The sequence below is a fragment of the Lepisma saccharinum genome, chromosome 19, assembly GCF_977018435.1.
Source record: "Lepisma saccharinum chromosome 19, izLepSacc3.1, whole genome shotgun sequence".
Classification (NCBI taxonomy): Eukaryota; Metazoa; Arthropoda; class Insecta; order Zygentoma; family Lepismatidae; genus Lepisma; species Lepisma saccharinum.
The window spans coordinates 44,766,965-44,788,381 of record NC_139247.1 but is presented as its reverse complement, the minus strand read 5'-3'; the positions used below and the strand labels follow the sequence as shown (position 1 = coordinate 44,788,381).

General features: G+C 38.1%; 1 protein-coding gene across 1 annotated transcript in view; it reads right to left on the bottom strand.

Annotated features, from left to right (window-relative positions):
- The window catches only part of LOC146002846 (octopamine receptor beta-1R-like), a 452,153-nt gene extending 439,341 nt beyond the window's left edge, over positions 1-12,812 (bottom strand). The window contains exon 1 of the mRNA XM_083140827.1: positions 11,462-12,812. Within this exon, the coding sequence (XP_082996953.1) occupies positions 11,462-12,222 (761 nt within the window). The 5' untranslated portion in view covers positions 12,223-12,812. The remainder of the gene's footprint in view (positions 1-11,461) is intronic.
- Positions 12,813-21,417: the final 8,605 nt, after the last annotated feature.

Below are 21,417 nucleotides of genomic sequence, written 5' to 3'. Positions count from 1 at the left end.
AACACCCATGCCCAGAACGCGATTCGAACCCGGGACCCCTGGCGTCGAAGCGCGGTGTGCTAACCACTCTGTCACGGAGGCCGGCGTACCTTTATGGAATTTTCAGTATTTTAACATTTCGGTGTGTCCATTCACTACTATCAGAATCACTGAACAATCTACAACCCCTTCAGCCTAAATACAATTGCAAAAAAAGAAATAGAGAATAACAACCTAAACTTACTACGTAATTCAACAACTATCAAAAGATAGCAAAAGAAGGAGCAATTAATGTAATATAATTAAGAAAATATATTTGTCACTTTTTCAATCACGGCTTGTTTCCAAAGTTCAGTTACGGTATAAGCGGGCAAAATAGCAAAACCCGTTCAATAAAATAGTAAACGAAGTGGCGGACTCTGGTGTCGAAATCCAGAAACAGAGCCATAGAGTGCAGTTTTATTTATATATATATATATATATATATATATATATATATATATATATATATATATATATATATATATATATAGGCTGACCCAATTAAAACGACGGATTTAATATGCTTAAGAAAATACTGTATCTTTACAAAATGGCAAATATTTTTACATCATTACAACGGGTAAATGTTCCGATTTAAGAATGAAATATTTTTTGGACTGGCAATAACACTGTCACGCACAATAACGATGTTCTCAACAGACCGGTTAGATTGAGAGCGCGGTGTTTTAATGTCTGCTGTTTCTTCAAATTTCTGGATCAACTTGCGAACTTACTCTCACTAGTTGCACATTCACGTCCATGGATTGCAAAAAGCTTCCTTAAAGTCTCTGCATAACACTCGCCATTCTTGTAATGAGTTTTCACTATCAAAACTTGATGTTCCTTTGCGTAACCCTCCATGTCAACTAAGCTGCAACTATCACTGATAAAGGTATTGTTAGAACATGTTGCGTAAATCAAACTTGGCATCCTTAAATCGGAGCATTTGCCCGTTGTAATGATGTAAAAATATTTGTCATTCTTGTTTAAAAAAAAAGTGTTCTATTCAGCATATTAAATCCGTTGCTATTATTGGGATATCCTTTATATATATATATATATATATATATATATATATATATATATATATATATATATATATATATATATATATATATATATACTAAAATACAATTTCAGACAACTCCTCAAGCGGCTCTACAAATTCCAAATCAAAAAACTTTAAATTCATGGGAGTTAGCATGGCAACAAAATTGTCAAGATATGATAGAAAAGTAACTTAAAGCAATAAAATATCCATTAAATGTGCTCACATTATAAATAACGTTTCCTATCCTATTTTAATCATGAATGACAAGTAATAAAGTCAGAAAATATACTAGAGGACTAACACAGGATTCGAACACACTACCCTTGGCTTGAAGCACGATACGCTACCAATACAGTACGGAGGTACAGTCAACGGCAAAAGAAAAAAATGTGTACAACTAGATCTTGAAGTACTCGCTACTCTGCAAGGAGTTATGTGTGTTGCCTATGTCTACGCCTTCCAAGGAAGAGATAATTTCAGGATCTAGTTGCCCCGTTTTTTTTTGCCGCTCACTGTACCAACAAACCACACTTCGAACTTTTATGCCAACTGTTTCACGTTAGTCAATGTAACGACGTTAATTATACTCTCTTTGCATTTGACAAATGACAACTGTCGCGCGAGTTTCATAACTACCGGTAACTTAGCAACGCTTCGTAACATCTGCCGTGACCAATGATGTCTCATTATCATTCCCCGCCCACTACGCATTTCGATCCTCTAATTTTTTACTCCGAAAACTTCTGAACACGTTAAACTTTCAGTATTAGCTTACAGAATGACATTTTTCTAATATTTAAGTCAAACTTGCATTAAAGTAGGACTTTTCGTGCATTTGTCTACATACCCATAGAGAGTTATTAGGCAAGTTCAATCTCCTTCTTTTCAAGGTTATTTTCTTGAGGTTACCAGTGTTTCACTTGGAGCTTTGCATAACTAAATAGTGGCGAATTAGCTGCATTCTCCCGTGGGGCACGGGTGATTGTTTGTTTAACCTGCAACGGCGTACGTATGGGTAAAAATTAACCAGACAATATTAGAAAATATTTCTTGATCATTTCTAACGTCTGCCTGGGACCACTCTTCTCAGTAAAATACCCTTTTGGTGAACTTTTCTATGGAAACCTTGAATCTGCTGAGAGACTTCGTTTGTTCTGCTCGCGGAGCTACAGAAACACCTGCCTGGGTAAATTTCACTCACACGTGCACCCATACAATTCAGTTTTGTATTTGAACATGTTCTTTTTATCTCATTTTTATAATTGTGTAATACAATAAAAAATGTTCAAAATTAATAAAATTTGTTTAATCAGTAATGGTATTGTTATTTAAATGCTATAAAACAATCATAATTCGTATTTACGAAGAAATTTTGCTCATGGGTAAAATTTATCTGTCACTTCAATCTCACACACACTGAATAGGGATAATTACGTGCATGAGACTTTCGAACCATGCTGTAGCTCAATTAATATGATGTAATAAGGGCTGGGACTTTTAAATGCGCAGTTTTTTTTAAAGGGATTTTAGTTTTTATTTCATTTATTTTACTTCGCTTCTCTGCTACTTTTGGGTGCGTAATCGCGAAGATGAGGATGAGTGATGATATAATGAAATTGATGAAGAGACACTCGCGAAGAACACCCATGTCCAGGCCGGGATTCGAACCCGGGAGGATTTTCATTTGGTTGCAGTTCTTGTCTATATTTCTATTGCTGAACCAAAAGTTTGCAACCAGATGACCACTTGTTCAATGGTCCAGCAAATGCCGTAGTCATTTCCAATACGAAGGTGCAGACCTCCGTGACGAAGCGGTTTGCACAGCGCGCTACGACGCCAAGGGTCCCGGGTTCGAATTCCTGCCTGGCATGGGTATCCTTTGTGAGCATCCCTTCATGACTTTCATCACTATCATCATCTTCGTGATTAGCCGAAAGTGGCAAAAAAGCGAAGTAAAATAAACCTACAGTTTAAAGTGGGATCCGAACCACTATGTGACTTCACCTAGTACCGAACCCAGAACCCTTTATTACAAGGCGACGGCGTTAACGCTACGTCATCGGGAGGTCAGAGCAAACAAACGTAAATATGAAGGTGAACGCGGTCATAGCTACCAGCCGTTTGCAGCAGCACGCACTGCTCAGCTCCGCCCACTCGCTTTCTCCCCTTCTATACCGTTTTGCGCGGCCTTTCTCTGAAAGAGACTCTGTATTTGTCGATTTCCTTGTATTTACTTCGCTTTTGTGCGCCACTTCTGGCTAATTTACGAAGATGGGTATGAGATGATGAAATTGATGAATGGACACTCAGAAACATCCATGCCCAGGCTAGGATTCGAACCCGGGACCCCTAGCGTCGTAACGCGATATGCTAACCACTCCGCCACAGTCCAGGTTAAATCTAAAGAAAGGGATGTCTCAATTTCCACCAGAAGGTCTAAATAGTGCATTTGCCTTTGGAAAATACACCGCTAAAAGGCTAACTTTGCAAGAATGTATTACTGAGCAGACTGTAAATTGTATTGTCTGCCGTAGACAGAGCAGTCAATTCTTCGATACCTTTTTGATTACGCCTTCTCTCATGACCAATCAACCGCACCGTCCGTCCTTCACAAACAACTGAAACGACCGTAACTTCTCCATCCATGAAATGAAATAAAGCTTTTATTAGATCTATGGGCAGATACTCTCTGCTATTTTGATGGTTCGATGTTTCTTGCTATTTCGAACATTCCATTTCTTCTGCTGAAGAATCCAAGAACGAATTTGATGGGAGTTCTGTGAGTCCGGGCCACCCTAAACAAGTACTAAAATTAAATAATGAAAATATACTTGTTTAGCATTTGTTATAACGGGTGATTTTTTTAACCTGAATCATTTGAATATCTTAAAAAAAATCATCCTACAAAAAAATGTTCCAAATAAAAAGTTGATAGTTTGGAGGGGGAAGTTTAGTGGTGCAACAAAAGAACATCCCCTCCCCCTCTTGTAGGTGGGGCGGGGGGCAACTTTGAAATTTCAAATAGAAACCCCTATTTTTTATTATAGATTCGGATTTTACGGGAAAAAATACATAAGTTTTGTCTGAAACATTTTTTTCGATTCGTGATAGATGGCGCTATAATCGACAAATTTTCATTTCTTGAATGTTTACACTTTAAAACCAATGTATTTCATTTCGCAATTCATTTAAATTCAAAAAATAAAACATTTTTGTTCCAGGACTTGAAATTGTTGTAAAACAAAAAAAAATATTTTGAAAATACAATATTACTCGACAATTCTTACCTCTAGATATCTCGATGGCTAGTAAACTACATTCACTTCTCAATTACATTAAGTGTTCAAAATTCTGACCTTCAACTTCAATACATTTATTGATCCGCGCTTCGAATGAATGTACACAACAATTTAGTCAATATAAATCCATCTTAATAGAGAAAAGAAGGAAATTCACGTTTGAACACTTACAACAATTTTTTTAATATTTTTTTTTTATTATTTTTCTGTTGTAGCTTTGTTAAGCATTTTGACACAACAATAAAAAAATTAAACAAATATCGAATCTAACTTTTAAATGCTGTAAATAGGCGAATTACCAGCTTAATGAAATTTCAAAAGATTTATCAAGAATTAGGACAAAGTTCATGCACGAGAATGTTTTATTTTTTTGAATTTAAATGAATTGCGAAATAAAATACATTGGTTTTAAAGTGTAAACATTCAAGAAATGAAAATTTGTCGATTATAGCGCCATCTATCACGAATCAAAAAAAATGTTTCAGACAAAACTTATGTATTTTTTCCTGTAAAATCCGAATCTGTAATAAAAAATAGGGGTTTCTATTTGAAATTTCAAAGTTGCCCCCCGCCCCACCTACAAGAGGGGGGGGTGTTCTTTTGTTGCACCACTAAACTTCCCCCTCCAAACTATCAACTTTTTATTTGGAACATTTTTTTTGTAGGATGATTGTTTTTCAAGATATGGGTGGAGATAAACAGCGGGCGAGTTGTTTACGTCCAATCACACTCAACCTTCAGCCAATGGGCGCAGCTGTCATTCTGCTCGTCTACTCCACGTGGAGTCCTCGAGCCAATAGGCGCAGCTGTCATTTTGCTCATCTACTCCACGTGGAGTCCTTGAGGCAATGGGCGCAGCTGTCATTCTGCTCGTCTACTCCACGTGGAGTTCTTGAGCCAATGGGCGCAGCTGTCATTTTGCTCGTCTACTCCACGTGGAGTCCTTGAGTCAATGGGCGCAGCTGTCATTCTGCTCGTCTACTATACGTGGAGTCCTTGAGTCAATGGGCGCAGCTTTCATTTTGCTTGTCCAGTCCACGTGGAGTCTCAACCATGCGGTGAATATATTGTTGGAGCTGGTGGGCGCGCTCCGTCGACTTCAAAGCCAGCCGCTCGTTAATGTAGCTAGCGCGTCGACTTTATTTAATTCAAATTTACAATAAGGCAAAGACTTTGAATCAAAATACCAAAGATTTATGCACACTACCAAGTGTAATTTATTGATAAATTGATTTGCTTTATTTTACTTCGCTTTTGTGCCAGTTTTGGCTAATTGCGAATATGGCGATGAGTTAATGATATGATGAAATTAATGAATGGACACTCACAAATATCCATGCCCAGGCCTGGATTCGAATCCGGGACCCCTGGTGTTGTAGCGCGATGTACTAACCACTCCGCCTCGAGGGACGGTACTACTACTTGCAATAATATACATAAAAATATTAATCGTCAACTGATGATACAGCATTCTTTTGTGTCATTCAATAATATTCATTTTTTATCTCTTAATTTCCTTGCAAGGACTGTTTCATACAAATTTTGATGATCGTTACTACACATAAGCTAGATAATGAATACGTGCCGTTATATCACTGTTCTTTTACCTATTCATGTAATAATAACAATACAATATTAATTAATTTACATATAGTAATAACCTATTAATTTAAACATTTATATAGTTATTGTTTTTTTCCGAGACCCTCCCCGAAATACACTTCTAGATCCGTGCTTAGAATCCCGCTACTTGGTTATTTTGCATCGCTCTTCTCTCCCTCTAGGTCTATCGCGACGATGAATTGATGAAATATGTGAACAAACAAACAAAACGTAATATCCGTGCCTCGCCCAGGATTCAAACTCAATATCCCCGAAATTTTAGCTTCCAATTCAGAGTTGTATTTGCATCTTTGTTCTTCTTCGTAGCTTTTTTCACTACTCTTGACTAATCGCGACGATGATGATGAGTGATCAAACACAAATCACAGGCCCTCCCTTCTCTAATTACCAGAATAAAAATAGTTCCTTTCTTCAACGAGTTCTGAATTCATTATTCCAATTTTTATTTTATGTCATATTCGTACAAATTCAAAATACTCTATGAAGACAATTAGGGGTTTGGAGTTGATTCCAACATTCTCAACAACGGATCTTAAAATTATTAATAAATGCTCAAAATCTTTTCAGTAGGCCTATTTGTATTATTTATATTTAGCGCGTCATTTCCGCAATGCTTGGCTAATCGCGGCGATGGAGGCGAATGGCAAGAAGATGAGATGGATGAAGGGATAATCTCAAGCGTACATGGACGACATAACACAATCACCACAGAGGATTGCTTTGACTGGGGGCAAAACGCCAAATCCTCCTCAACCCGTAAACTTTCAGTCCAGGGGGTACTATGTTTTGTCTAATCGAGACATTGTAAACGATTGATGACATGATAACAGTGGCGGCGATTGGGGGGGCGGGGGGGGGAGCAGTTGCTCCTGCACTATGCTAAACCTTATCTTCGAGTGAATATAAACTTTCTTTGCCCCCCCAGTTGTGGCAGCTTGCCCCCCTAGTTTTGGAACTCAATCGCCGCCACTGCAATAAAATTGGCGAAAGAATACCTACGCGGGTATTCGAACCCGGGAAATTCGGTGGCGAGATATAAAGTCAACCACTTAACACGCTTTATCACAGAGAAGGCTTAAAATCTTTTAAAATCTAACTATAAAGTTTACTGTAGATTATAACAGGCAAGATTATTTTTTCCATCAATAATTGAAAATTTCTCTTATTGGTGAAAGTACGTACTTGAGGAATTCAAAGAAAAAATAATAATTATAAAAGAAATATTGAAATTAATGGAAACACTATTAAGCGTTATTCTTTATTTAATTATTGTTATTTATCGTCGCTTTTATGGAACATTTGGCTGATCGCGACGATGAGGACGAGTTAAATGATGAAACTGATGAAGGGGCATGCACAAAGAACACCCATGACCAGGCGGGATTCAAACTCGGAAACTTTGGCTTCTGCTGGTGGATAATTAGCTGATTTATGTATGATAGAATAAACATCATCCATGCCTTACTTAGGATTTGAACATAACACTAGATTTTGTTGACTGACTTTCTCGTAAAGTATCGCATTAACGGTTTGATTTGTGTTCACGAAATCATAGGTAATATTTCACTACATTCAAAGTTTTTTTTTTCTGTTGGAAATAAACAGATGACGCCACGTACAAAAACAGCACATTAATTGCGGTGTTGTATTAGGGAATTCACTTCATACAGACTTTTCTTTGTAATTTTTATACAGATCATTGAGCAACAGTGACATTAGAGCCTTGTTAAAACTTCACTTACATCTACTCAATTGAACCAAGAATTATTAAAAGGACACGTCCATTTTTTGGCGTAAATAAGGTTTTAGTGCGTTCTCATGTTGCTTGTTTATTATTAAAAGGTCTCTAATTCTCCTATTTCTTTGTAGTATTTAGAGCATTTGAAAATATCGTTTATTTTTGAAAGGCCTTCTTATGAACCAGTTTTTACTGTCTGTTGTAAAATCAGGGTAACAGTTTCATACATCGGACACACGTTTCTTCAATTTTACACAAGAAACTACTTACAGAAATTAGTTTCTCCAAGGTTTACAACGTTCGTCGAGGTATTTTCTTTCATCGTGGAATATATTTGACTGGGAAATCATGTATTTTTCAAGAGAAATATCTCACCGACGCACAATTGCCATTGCTTTCATTTGCTTGCCCTACGACAACCGGATGCTGCGTACGTTTGATGACGTAAGCCCCTGTCAGTGTTTCAAACCCCTTTATTTTACTATGCTTGCCTAACGTAACCAAACCTAACCTTATCGGAAATGATTCGTGGGGCTATCCGTGAATGGTTCGTGGGGCTATCTGTGTATGGTTCGTGGGGCTATCCGTCAGCCACCCGTGCATAATGTACAATTTGCACAACTGACGAACACGATAGTAGGTATTTTTCGGTGAAGGATGTTGGAAACACTGCATGCCCACTACAGTATTCAAGATTTGCCCGCCATTTTCTGTGTTATGGAAGCGAAAAAAAAGAGTCAAAGAAATTACTCTCTATGTAAAAAATTGTGTTTTTTGTGTAAAAAGCATAATGGCACCTTGAACTATGTTCTGAAATACACAATTGATAAGTACGAACCATGCGAAACACAAAATATCCGATTTTAATGTATCTCCGATCTATGAAACTGGTACCAAAATCAGAAATAATGTACGTGTATCCTTTAAATAATAAATTATTCTGTTATTAAATTACTGTAAAAACTCTACAAAAAAATCACTGCAAAACCTTCACTGGAGAAATGACAGTTTAACTACCGTTGAGAAAAAATTACTATGGTCATTTTTAAAGTAGTCAAGAGTTAGAAATAGGTAACGTGATTAATATAATTTTAATGATTAATTGATTGAATTGCTGTTTTAAGTCCACTTTATGGACAGCAAGGCTAATCGGGACTGGACATACAGTTTAAAGTGGGATCCGAGCCACTATGTGCTTCCACTGGGTATCGAATTTTAATGATTGTTTGTGCATGGCGCAGTATGGTGTGCGTAGTTGCAATTTATAATGATTGTTTATATTTATGCATGATTAATATTCAAATCTAAATCTAAATAAAAGGTTGCCTCCAGTTTTTTATAAATTAACAGAAAAACTGTGGTAGAATATTGTAAGTCTTACGGTAAATTCTAATAATGATGATGATAAACATTTCGTGACATTTAGCGTTATAACTTTTTAAGCAGTTGAATTGCTACGGGCGATGTAACCAGGGGCGCCAAACCGGAAGTGGGGGTCCCCTTTTATTAGCGCCAAAAACTTATTTTATTTCTGATTACTTAAGGGTGGCAATTTGTTTGTGTTAATTTTAAGCCTGCTTCATGTAAAGACAAGGGCGCCGCAGGAATTTCTTTTGGGAGGGGCTCTTCAGTCATGAAAACATTTTATTACTATTATCATTATTATTACCGTATTATATTGTTATTGTTATTATTAGTAGTACTCGTAGTAGTACCAATAGAAGTAGAATTACTTTACAAGTCATAAAATTCAAATTGATTTGAAATTACTTCGTTGCATGCAAGTTCATACTTGTGTCTTCCATTTAGATAGAAACTGGAATCGCCGTGCATCCTTTCAAAAACATCTGTCACTTTGTTCATAAACAGTTAGATCTACGTATTTTTGTACTTTTAAACAATGAACAGATATCAAACAGCGTAAAAAAAAAGTAATGATTCAAAATAACGGTGTGTGAATTATCAAAGTCAGATCTCGACTTCGGGAAACGATTTCCTGACTTTTCGTAATCCTGAACAGCCGAGAAATTCCAAAGCATCGTGCTTAAGAGAGATTAATTCTTGATATTTTCTGCGTAATAAGTGTGTGAAATTTCGTTAAACTAACAGTTTTTATTCCAGCAGTGCAAACAAAGAATCACTTCAAGGCGAAATAGTGTGTACCGTGTGAGATTTTTACCGCATCGTGAAATTTCGAAAAGTTTACGTTCCGAAAATTTCCCGACCTGGTCTGGAAATAGAGTATATTTTTAGTCCCGAGCCTCAGAATTATTAATATTCCTTCCCAATCCCGGTCCAGACCAATCCTTTCCCTTTCCGCATACGGTACCTCTAGTTACGGCAGTCAACATGATTCTAATGTCTCTTGTGAAAACGTTTCTTCCTTGGACATGCAGTTAATTGCTGTAACCGACAGCTTTAAATCGCAGGGAAAAAATGTTGTAATAACATTGATTTGTTGTTTTAAATCCACTTTGTGCAAAGAAAGGCAAATCGAAACTGGACCTACAGTTTAAAGGGGGGAATCCGAGAAAGTATGTGCCCCCACCGGGTGCATGGGCAATCTGTTTAAAAAATAACTTGATTCTTTTTGACAGGAATTAATTTTATTTTTCTGCATAATAAGTATATTGCAAAATCAATTTAAGCAAAGAGATTACTTATTTTTATATCATTATGTAGGTATTAAATAAATGAATACCTACCATGAACGTGTTCTTTTAACAGAAAAACTCAAAGTACTGTTATTAAAACCGCAAATATATAACATGGTCATGAATTTTATTGGAGGAAGGTTGAAAGTAGGAGGAGCATGTAGAAAGGATGGGAAGGGGCAGTAGGGTGAAATGTAGTATGGCGTCAAAAATCCACCTTGCCCGAGTGAAGGTGGAAGTCTTATCTTGAGCCGCCCCTGCATCAGGCACGTAGCCAGCGGGAGGGCTAAGAGAGCTGAAGCGCCTCCGCCCCCCCCCCCCCGAAATCCTATAAATATCTAATTTAAATCGTGTATAGTGGTATTTAATTTTACATCCTTAGCCGGATTAAAAAATTACATCGAAAAAGTTTAATGTTAATAGAATAACCAGGTTATCTTTTAATATTCTACCATTTAATCCGAAGAATAAATAGATCCACAGCTCTCAAAATGTATCTATAGTTTTCTTTGTGAGAGTAAAATTCTGAGTAAGATTTGGTCCTAACTTTTAAAGCCTTTTTATGAACGGAATGTGTAAACGTTAATAACAAAATACAATAACTATGAAATTAATTTCCGTAATCTAACTGTACAAAATGTCAGAAAAATAATGGACAACACTTGTGTTGGATATTCACTCATACGGTGGATCGAGTTGCAAAATCTATCCATTTATATAATATTAATGATGATAATTATAACAACAACAATACATTTGGATTAAAATTTTTGTTTATTTTTAATAACTTATAATAGTTATTATTGTAAAATGACAATTTTAACCGTGGTAATAATAATTATTGTCATTATTATTTGTACTAATCAACTTTTATCCCCTCAACAAATATTTCTGGCGACGTCTGTGCTGATAAGGGACGAGCTCCCCCCGAAATAACTGCCCTGCATATAACTGTAAGATAACTGATGGTTGCTAGTTTAAACATTCCAGCATATCTAAAAAGAGAGTATTGTAGTGTTACAGTACAGACAGACCAAATCGAAAAGTTTAGTTATGTGAGTAAAAAATGACCTACCTGTATAGCATCCGCTCTTGTCTGTCCGCTTCCCTGTAAATCCGGAAGTACATGAATACCATGATGACACCGGGAACCCAAAACGACACAGAAGACGACACAACAGCATACACTTTATTCACGGTGAACACACAAAGGTCGGGATGCTCCTCTCTGAAAAGCATATGCTGGTCCGTGGTGTACCAGCCCATGAAGATGGGCAGGAATGACACAAGAGCCGGGGAACACCAAACGACAGTAAGCATGATTGCCAACTTCTTGTTTGTCATGATAAGCGGATAATCTAGAGGTTGCACTATAGCGAAGTACCTGTCCACACTTATACAACACAGATGAAGGATTGATGCAGTACAGAAGTACACATCCACCGAATTCCACACGTCGCACATGAAATAACCGAACAACCATTTGCCGGAAAGTTCCACGCTGGCGTTGAACCCCATTGCCCAGATCGCCACCAGCATGTCCGCCAGGGCTAAAGAAACAACGAAATAGTTTGTGATGACGCGGAGTTTTCGATGTCTCATGACGCTCACAATGACCAAAAGGTTCCCCAATAGGGCCGCTAGGATTATGAAACCCATTGCTGTTGATTTCAGCACGATCACAATAACGACGTCCCAAGTTTTGGCGCCAGAATCTCCCAACACGCTATGTACCCCATCGTTCACTTCGAACGTGTCATCCTCGCTAATATTGTTCATTTCCGCACGAACACTCACATAGTTGCCCAAAACATCAGCGTCGTCAACCTCACCCATTATTAGTACACAACTGGTGAAATCCCCACACGGCGTAACACAAGGTCAATGGACAACATCGGGAATGTGTGATTATGATGTGCAAACAAGCAATGATGCCCGTACAAATATCTTCGATTTCCATCTGGCATTTTGCCAATTTCGAGGTAAACTTCGACTTACTGTACGTCTAGGATTTATTGATTGTATTTCGCAAAAGTATCGTGTTATGTTCGCAAAAACGTAGCCACAGATACACTATTTCACTACGTGCAATATTTTTGCTGGGGGAAACAACAGAGTGCGCCACGTACAATAACAACGAATTAGGTGCGGGTGTTGTATCGAGGAATTCACTTCACATAGATTTTTTTGTAATTTTTGTACAGCTCAACGAACAGCAGGGATACACATTAAACATTTCACTCACACACACACACAACCGTAAAATGACAGCTTGATGATAAACACTCGTGACGTTTAGTGTTATAACTTTATAAGTAGTTGAATTGTTACGGGCGACATAACTGTCAAGAAAGAACTGCAGAATCACGCGCCTTTACCACCCAGCAACGCGACGTAACTTTCGCTCACATACCGCCACGAGCCAACAGAACCAACTGGCGCGCGCGTCGTCTGCTAGCTGCTTCCGAGTAGTTCCGAATCTAGCCGAGCGGGGGCGGCACGGAAGGCTGGCAAATGAATGAAAAGTTACTGGCAGAGGTGAGCGTGCGCAGGGCGCTTGCGCAACATAGCAACGGAGTTTTGCGAAGCACCTTGGCTTGTGCACGAGAGGAAGTCAATAGTTTAATTGGGCATCACAGAATATGATGTTTTTTTGAAACTGTGGATGACGGAGAAAAGAGGAAATGCGGGTGGGAGGAAATTCACAAGATGAATCGATTTAGTCGCGCTCTTTTTGGCTTTCGTGCAAATTGTTAATGCGAGCATGAAAGAAGGGAATGACATAAAAGAAAACTGTAGGTGCAAAAAAGGAAGAAATATTTTTAAAATACGAACCCGCATGGAACCAAATCGTAGTTTTGTTATTTTACGTCGCTCTTCTTTCTCTTTAATCGCAACGATGGAGAGGAATGATGATTAAATGACGTGGGTGAAGAGATACACACGCACAAAGAAACATTGATTTGTTTTATTTTACGTCGCTTTTCTGCCACTTTTGGCTAATTTCGAAGATGAGGATGAATGATGATGAAATTGATGAAGGAACACTCAAAAAGAACACCAGGGATTCGCCACTGTTATCCTCACTTCCACTTCCTGACTGCAGCTCATGCCACCGCTTTTGATGCATCTCAGGTATTTGGCCTCGTCTTCTGACGTTAATTGTCCTTGGTATCTTCCCAATAACTATTTCACAGTACTGCTACCACTGTTCCCACAACACAATACTGCTAAATTCCACTTCCTGCCAAGGCCGTAGCCAGAGGAAGGGCAGAGGTGGCATCGGCCATCCACTTCTAGAATCCTGACTATGGCACTGTTTCCCAGGTGAGCCCATTCCCCCGCTCCTCCAAGGCCAATGGCGCTTCCTCCCAGATTATGTCATGAGGTATTTAACTATGACAGCGTGTCTACTACTATCCACACCCTAGAAGAAACAACATTCCTCTCCCTAGACTCTAGTGTTGTAATCCCCACGTTTCATATTCCACACCCAGGAAGGAAGGAAATTTGAAAACGATTGCACGTTTCTGTACGGTTTAGATTCGTTAAATTTGCTTGATGTATTCAATTTACTAATGTAATTCAATATTTTGTATACATGTTTTTGTAGTTCTGTCTGTTTGTCTTTTCGGGTACAATGTCGACTGTAGCTCCCAGCGACAGTTGCAGGACATATTTGTAAATTGTTTATGTAACAAAAATCCACACATGTATATTACTTTTGTAAAACTTAATCAGATTCCAATCAAAAATAAAATGGATGCTGGTGAAAGCAAGCCTTGACAACGCTAAAAATAATAATACTATCCTATTACTAAGTCACTTTTTTAACTTGACGAATACTTTACTTCATATTGATTACAAATAGTAGCAATAGTGACTTGGAATCAGTTAATGAAAGTAGAATTGGAATGAGATGAAAGCAATAAATCATCATTTTAATTGACATTAATGGGTTTTTTATTCATTATCGAGGGGTGACGCTATTGTTAATTAATTTTGCGCCACGTGTCGTGGGTGGAGGAGGAGATGAGTCATCGATGACTCATGCACACGTGTGAGTTTGAAATTAATGGTTTTCCATTAGTGCACAAAAGACACTATTATGTATTCCGTTTTTGACCTAAGCTAACACTATTGTTGTATATTATTAATGCGTTTCTGCCGGATATGAGTCATGGGTGCTTTATGCACACGTGGGAACTTGGAATTAATGGTTTTACCATTAAGGTACAAAAGACACTATTATGGAGTTCGTTTTCGGACTATTCTAACACTATTGTTGTATTTTATTAATGCGTTTCTGCCGGATATGAGTCATGGGTGCTTTATATAGACGTGGGAACTTGGAATTAATGGTTTTTCCATTAATGTACAAAAGACATTTTCGTTCTATTCTAAGGCGTCACGTCCGGCCATTTTGGCGTCGGTGGTGAGTCATATTTGGTATAATTGAGGAGCTCGAACGGTCCTGGGTAGAGGCTAGAAAATATTAACCAATGAGAGAAGGTTTTTAATAAATGATTTAACCAATCAGAGAAGAGTAATGAAAATAATATTTATATTGACTGGCCTTTTGTCTAAGAATCTATAAATATCGAGCGGAAGACGAAGCGGTCCAAGAGAGTTCTCAAGTGTTTGGCTTGAAAGGCGTACTGATTTTTTAGCGTGACTGAGTTGTTGCAGTGCAACTAAAGGCTTTTTAACTTGGTAAGTATCTTTTTTTGAGTACTATTTTTTATTTCAAGTTGTTTTTTAACTGCCATGCAAACAAAGTTTAAGCGTTTTGCATTATTTTTGAAAAGATTATACAAAGAATACTCGAAAATAACACTAACAATATGTATTGTTATTGTTCCAGGTTCTGTCACTTTCTCTCTTTCTGAATTCCACCCATTCTTTTGTCACTGCGATGTTTTTTAAAAAATATTATACAAAAATATTAGAAAATATCACTAACAATGTGTATTGTTATTGTTGCAGGTTCTTTCTCTTTTCTGAATTCGACATACGAGCGAACAATGGCTTCCAGCTCCAGGTCCAACAGCAGTGCGGTGAGTACAGCCGAATCCATTTTAACCCATTTTAACCTAGGATTTTTTACTTCTCCAGAAGATATTATTAATGCCTACTACAATTTTTGCGAGAGGGTGGTTATTTACTACGATTATCCATATTCTGATCCGACTTTGTTTTGCGAGACGGCTCACAACATATTGAATCAAATTGGTTCGGGCGAACCCCTTTTTTCAATAGCGGGGGAACGGAACAGATATTTCAGACGGTTTGCCATGCTAGGCAGGGAGGTTTCTTTTGATATCCCAGCGCAGGTAGTCGGGGACCCTCATTCTTTTGTCAGATCGATGTTCAAGTTCATGATGAGAAGGGTTTTTTATGATGTTGTACCCGAAAGTCAAGTTGGGGTGATTATTTCTGCGGGAGGTAACGACAGGGATATCTATATCCCTTGGCGTCGCCTTTCAGCATTAAATGTGGACATTATCCAACATTATGTTGCCAAAGTGCTCAATAGCAACGAGTCTTTCTTTGTGGGGAATACTATTAAATGCAGCGCGCATATTGTGGAACCGCGGCGCGGAAGAGGAAAGAGCAAAGTTCCTCTCTACAGAAAATACGCTCCGTTACTAACAGTGAACAATGCTAATCAGATTCAACGGGCTATCACTGCAATTAACAACGATGATAATTTGTGTTTACCACGGGCAATTACACTTGGTAAGGCCAAAATCGATAAAGACAAGCAAAAGATTTTGTCTTTTACACGATCGGATCATCTATTTAAAGAAGCCGCTATGCGCTTGTGTTATGAAGCAAGCGTCGACCCTTCCAACGGGTGTACAGTAGAAGATATTATGAAGTTTCAGAATAAGCTAGGACCAGAGTACCAGATTGTTGTTTTTGCAATGAAAGACGGGGAAAGGGACTATGAGGTGATACGGTCTACTCCATTCGCCCCTAAACAAATCAATTTGTTGTATCATAACGAACACTTTGACATAGTCAATTCAGTTCAGAACCTTCTTGTGAAAAATTACTACTGTGCAAAATGTCAAATAGGATTTGCTCACAAATATCAACATAGTGAGTGTACATTACACTGTTCCAAATGTGAAGGTAGTCATTTAGAGGAAAACACTAACTCTGTCCCGCGAAAATGTGGAGAATGTAACCGTACGTTTCTGTCTGGAAAATGTTTCCAGAACCATTTACGTACGGAAGGCCGTAAATCCAGTGTGTGTGAATCTATTCAACAGTGCACAATCTGTTGCAAGATCATTAATACAAGGACCCGTAAAACTCCCCATAAATGTGAAGAATTCTTTTGCAAAAGCTGTAGTGCTTTTGTCGACCCTACCCACAAATGTTATATTCTCCCAGTCAAAGTAGATCCAATCAGTAAATTTCTGTATATTTTTTATGATTTTGAATGTATGTTAGTTCACGGGGAAGATGCGCAGAAACACGAAGTGAATCTGGCGGTTGCCAAGCAGGCGTGTCACGCATGTAAAGACACTGAAGCAGATTTCTGCGAAACGTGTGGCCCTCGTATGCATATTTTCCCCAATATTGAGGAATTTATGCATTATATTCAAACACCCAGGGAAGGATTTGAGAAAATTGTGTGCATTGCACATAATGCGGGACGTTACGATTCTCATTTTGTACTGAACTATTTGATCACTAAAGAAAATATTATGCCTTCAGTAATTATGAGAGGGCGTAATATTATTGAAATGAGCGTGGGCAAGAAAATAATTTTCCGTGATTCATTAAATTTCATGTTAATGAAATTAAAAGACTTGCCTACAAGTCTGGGTCTCGGAGATGAACTGCGTAAAGGCGACTTTCCCTTTCTTTTCTCTACGCCTGAGAACCAACATTATGTGGGGCCCTACCCTGATATTTCTTTTTATGACGTGGACGCCAAGTCCACTAAAGAACGGGAGGAAATTCGCAAGTGGCATGCGGAAACTGTTCAGGCTGGGAAAATATTTGATTTCCAACAAGAGTTGCGACAGTATTGTATTAGTGATGTTGAAATCCTTGCAGCTGCGTGTATTAAATTTTCAAATTTAATTGAACAATTATCGGGAATTCAATGCTTTCTGAGATGTGCCACACTTGTATCTTTAGCCTCATTGATATTCAGGGCTAAATTTCTAAAAGAAAACACACTTATCAAAATACCACCGATGGGATTCCGGGAGCAGGATACTTATTCTCTAATTTCGTTGAAATGGTTGAAATGGATAGAATATTCCAATAATATTACATTGAGGCATGCTGGCAATCTCGGGGAAGCGAAAGTAGGGCGTTATAAGCTGGACGGGCTCCATGAAGAGTCTAAAACTGTGTACAGTTTTCTGGGATGTTACTTTCATTCATGCCCGTTATGTTCCCCTGAAAATAGGAATCAACCCCTTAATGAAACAGGAGAAACATTAAACCAGAGGTACGAACGCACAGTAGCAAGAAAAGCGTTGCTGGAGCAAATGGGGTACACGGTAATTGAAAAATGGGAATGTGAGTTCCATAACGAAATCAAAACCAACCCGGAACTACGCAAATTTATTGGTGAGAACTGCTACTCGCTTGACTCCCCGCTTATCCCCAAACAAGCCTTCAATGGCGGCCGTACTGAACTTTTCAGGGCTCTATACGAACGCCAAGATGGCGAGAATTCACGCATGAAACTTTTAGATGTTGTTTCCCTGTACCCGGCCATGATGAAACAGCGAAAGATGCCTACGGGCAAACCTGTGATTTACACTTCCGAGTTTCCCCCACTGGAGAACATATTCGGGGTAGTAAAGTGCGATGTTCTCCCACCTAAAAATTTATACTTACCGGTGCTTGGCATGGCGTGCAATAGCAAGTTAATGTTTGCTCTCTGCCGTGCATGTGCACAAAGTGAGAATCAGGAAGAGTGCCCACACACCGAAAAACAAAGATACTTACATGGCACCTGGGTATCAGAAGAACTCAAGTTGGGTGTAGAGAAAGGGTACAAAATACTAAAAATTTATGAAGTATGGGATTTCCCTTCAGCACAAGAATCAGATAATGTGTTCAGAGAATACGTAGATACTTTCCTTAGACTGAAACAACAGTCCTCAGGATATCCTTCCACTTGCAGTACAGAACATGACAAAGACAAGTATATTCGAGATTATTTCGAACATGAGGGTATTCAGCTTATCAAGGAAGAAATTGGATACAATGCTGGGCTGCGTTACATATCCAAAATACTCCTTAATAGCCTCTATGGTAAATTTGGAGAATCTGTATTAAAAACTAAGTCAGTTTTTGTCAATACAGAGAAGAAATTCCATGATATTGTATTCAATCCGCAATTTGAGATTAAAAATGTAGTCCCTATTTCTGAAAAATGCTTGCTAGTAAACTTTGTCGACCTGGAAACGGCCAATTCGCCGCTAGTGCTTTCCAATGTTCTTGTCTCAGCATTTATCACTGCTTATGGAAGAATGCATTTATATTCATTCATGGATCAAGTAAAAGAATCTATTCATTATGTGGACACTGACTCTGTATTCTATGTTGAAAAGCAGGGTGAAACGCTGTTACCTACAGGTTCCTTTCTCGGTGAACTGACTGATGAGATTAAAGACCCGTATGAAATCTCATGTTTTCTTGGTGGTGGCCCCAAGAATTATGCATATAAAATGGAAAACAAATATGATGCAACCGATGAGAAACATGTCATTAAAGTGCGCGGAATTACCATGAACTACAGGACGCAATTGCAAATTAATTTTGACTATTTCAAGCAACTTGTTAAAGGAGAAATTGAAAAGAGAGTGGTTGAAAACCCTCGAAAAATTAAACGTAAAGCTAATTTCGAGATAGTCTCGGAAAAGGAACAAAAAACTCACCAGGCAGTTCACACGAAACGCCGAAAATTGGAGTACTATGTCTCCTTACCGTACGGGATGTAAACAAAATATAAATGTCATTTTTCAAAATCTGTATATATAATGTAAAAAATACTTACATATTTTCTTTTTTTACATACACTCTTACACACACACATACACACACGCACTTTCATATTGTTCTTTTTTCACTCACTATTATATTGTTTTTCATTTATAGTGATAAATGTTATTGTTGAGTGCAGCCTCCTTGATGATCTTCTTCTTCTTCTTCTTAGGTAAGGGGGATGATGCAAATATATATGCTGCAATAGTTCTCTCTTCCCCCTAAACCCTTCAATTTCGCAGAAGGTGCACTCTTGCTTTATGTCGTCCTGAAAACAAGAAATGTACCATGTAACAAATATTATACTCTGACAGAAGGTTGGGGGTTATCTGACTTCGAAATTTTCAGCTCATGCATAAAGTGGCTCTAGGACCCACCAAGCCTCAATAAAATGGTAAAACTTTACCTGCTTCTAAATAACAAAGAAACTCTAAAATAATCTGTTCTGTATATCTTTATTCGTTCTCCTACTATTGAAACTGATTTCACGGGGGTCTTATTGTGACGGATATTTTGATTATAGCAAATAAGCCTTCAGTTGAGTGAGTGTCAGCCACAAAGTTGGATCACAATATGAGAGCCGTTATTGATTTTATAGGATTTCGGAATAATCATGGAAAATATATTCGAAAGAAATAGCTGTTGTGGATCCAGATTCTAATTGTTTGCAATCATGGGTATTTAAACCTCCGTGCGCATGGGATGATCTCGATATCAGAATACAAAATGAAAATTTATGGGAAACTCAAAATGTGCACGGCCTCTCTTGGCAAGCTGGAGAAGTGAATTTTACCAATATGTCCACTATTTTATCCTGCTGTACCGAAAATGCCGCAGGCATTTATTCCTTTGGCGCAGAAAAGTGCCATTTCCTTTCTACCTTACTTCAACGCACTGTGATTAACTTGGAGCAGCTTGGATGCCCTAAATCAGCTCTACTAAGTTTCCCTACCTATACCTGCTGTGAGAAGAACCACCGCCTGAGAAAAATAGCTTGTGCTCTGAGAAACGTGCACCTGTACGGTCAGTTTCTACACCACTACAGTTTCATTCAGCACGTTGTACCTGCATGTGCCTCAACCCAAGACGAGAACAACTCGTCATCAGACTGCAAAGAAGGCAGCATCTCGTCGTCAGACGAGAACTTATATTCATTGAATTCGGGTGCAAAATGGTAACCATAAGCATATTCATGTCAGTGTTCTATGTGAAAATTTTTGTTGGTCTGGTACAGGCAATACGTTACCGAAAAATATCAAGTTTCAATAAAGACAGAGATTCGGGGCCTGGAATACATTGGACTGGCCCTGTACATTGATTCGAATTGCCACGGAACATACTTTGACAGTTTTGGTGAAAACCCCAGTGCTTCTGTGACAGCGTTTTTGAAACGCAGGTGCCTTTGTTGGTGTATAAACAGAATAATTATTCCTTGACCAATGTGTAGCAGGAACTGATACACAATATCTTTGCGAAAGATTTGAAAAAAAATAATAATTTACAAATGTGATTTTCTTGACTTTATCAACAGTGTGGATGCTGTGAGAGCTTAATCAATGAGCAGTGCCTCGTAGAAGCTGTGGCCCAGACAATAGTGTTTTACTATCCTCACCCTACTTGTGTGGAATGCGAGCTTGGAGAAAAAGAAGAAAGCAATCATAGATGCCTTAATCTTGAGTGCATAAAGAAAGAAAAAATGAAGCAGTTGATCAACAAATACAAAGGACGCGTGTGGGGCCTATTTCAATCCAGTCACAACAGAATAGTAGTGAGAAATAAACAAGTCTTTGAAACAAAAATAGACAGTCTGGATATTACTCTTGTTATGCAATGATATACCAAAATGCTATCTGATCTTCAGGTCAGCTTTGCACATACATGCAATGATCTGTGGCAAGGTAACAAATCAAGGACTGAGCAAAAAGGAGTAAGCCACATAAATAAATTTGTCACCAATGATAATAAAGTGTATTTTTCTGGTACCCCCATACAGACATTACGAACAAG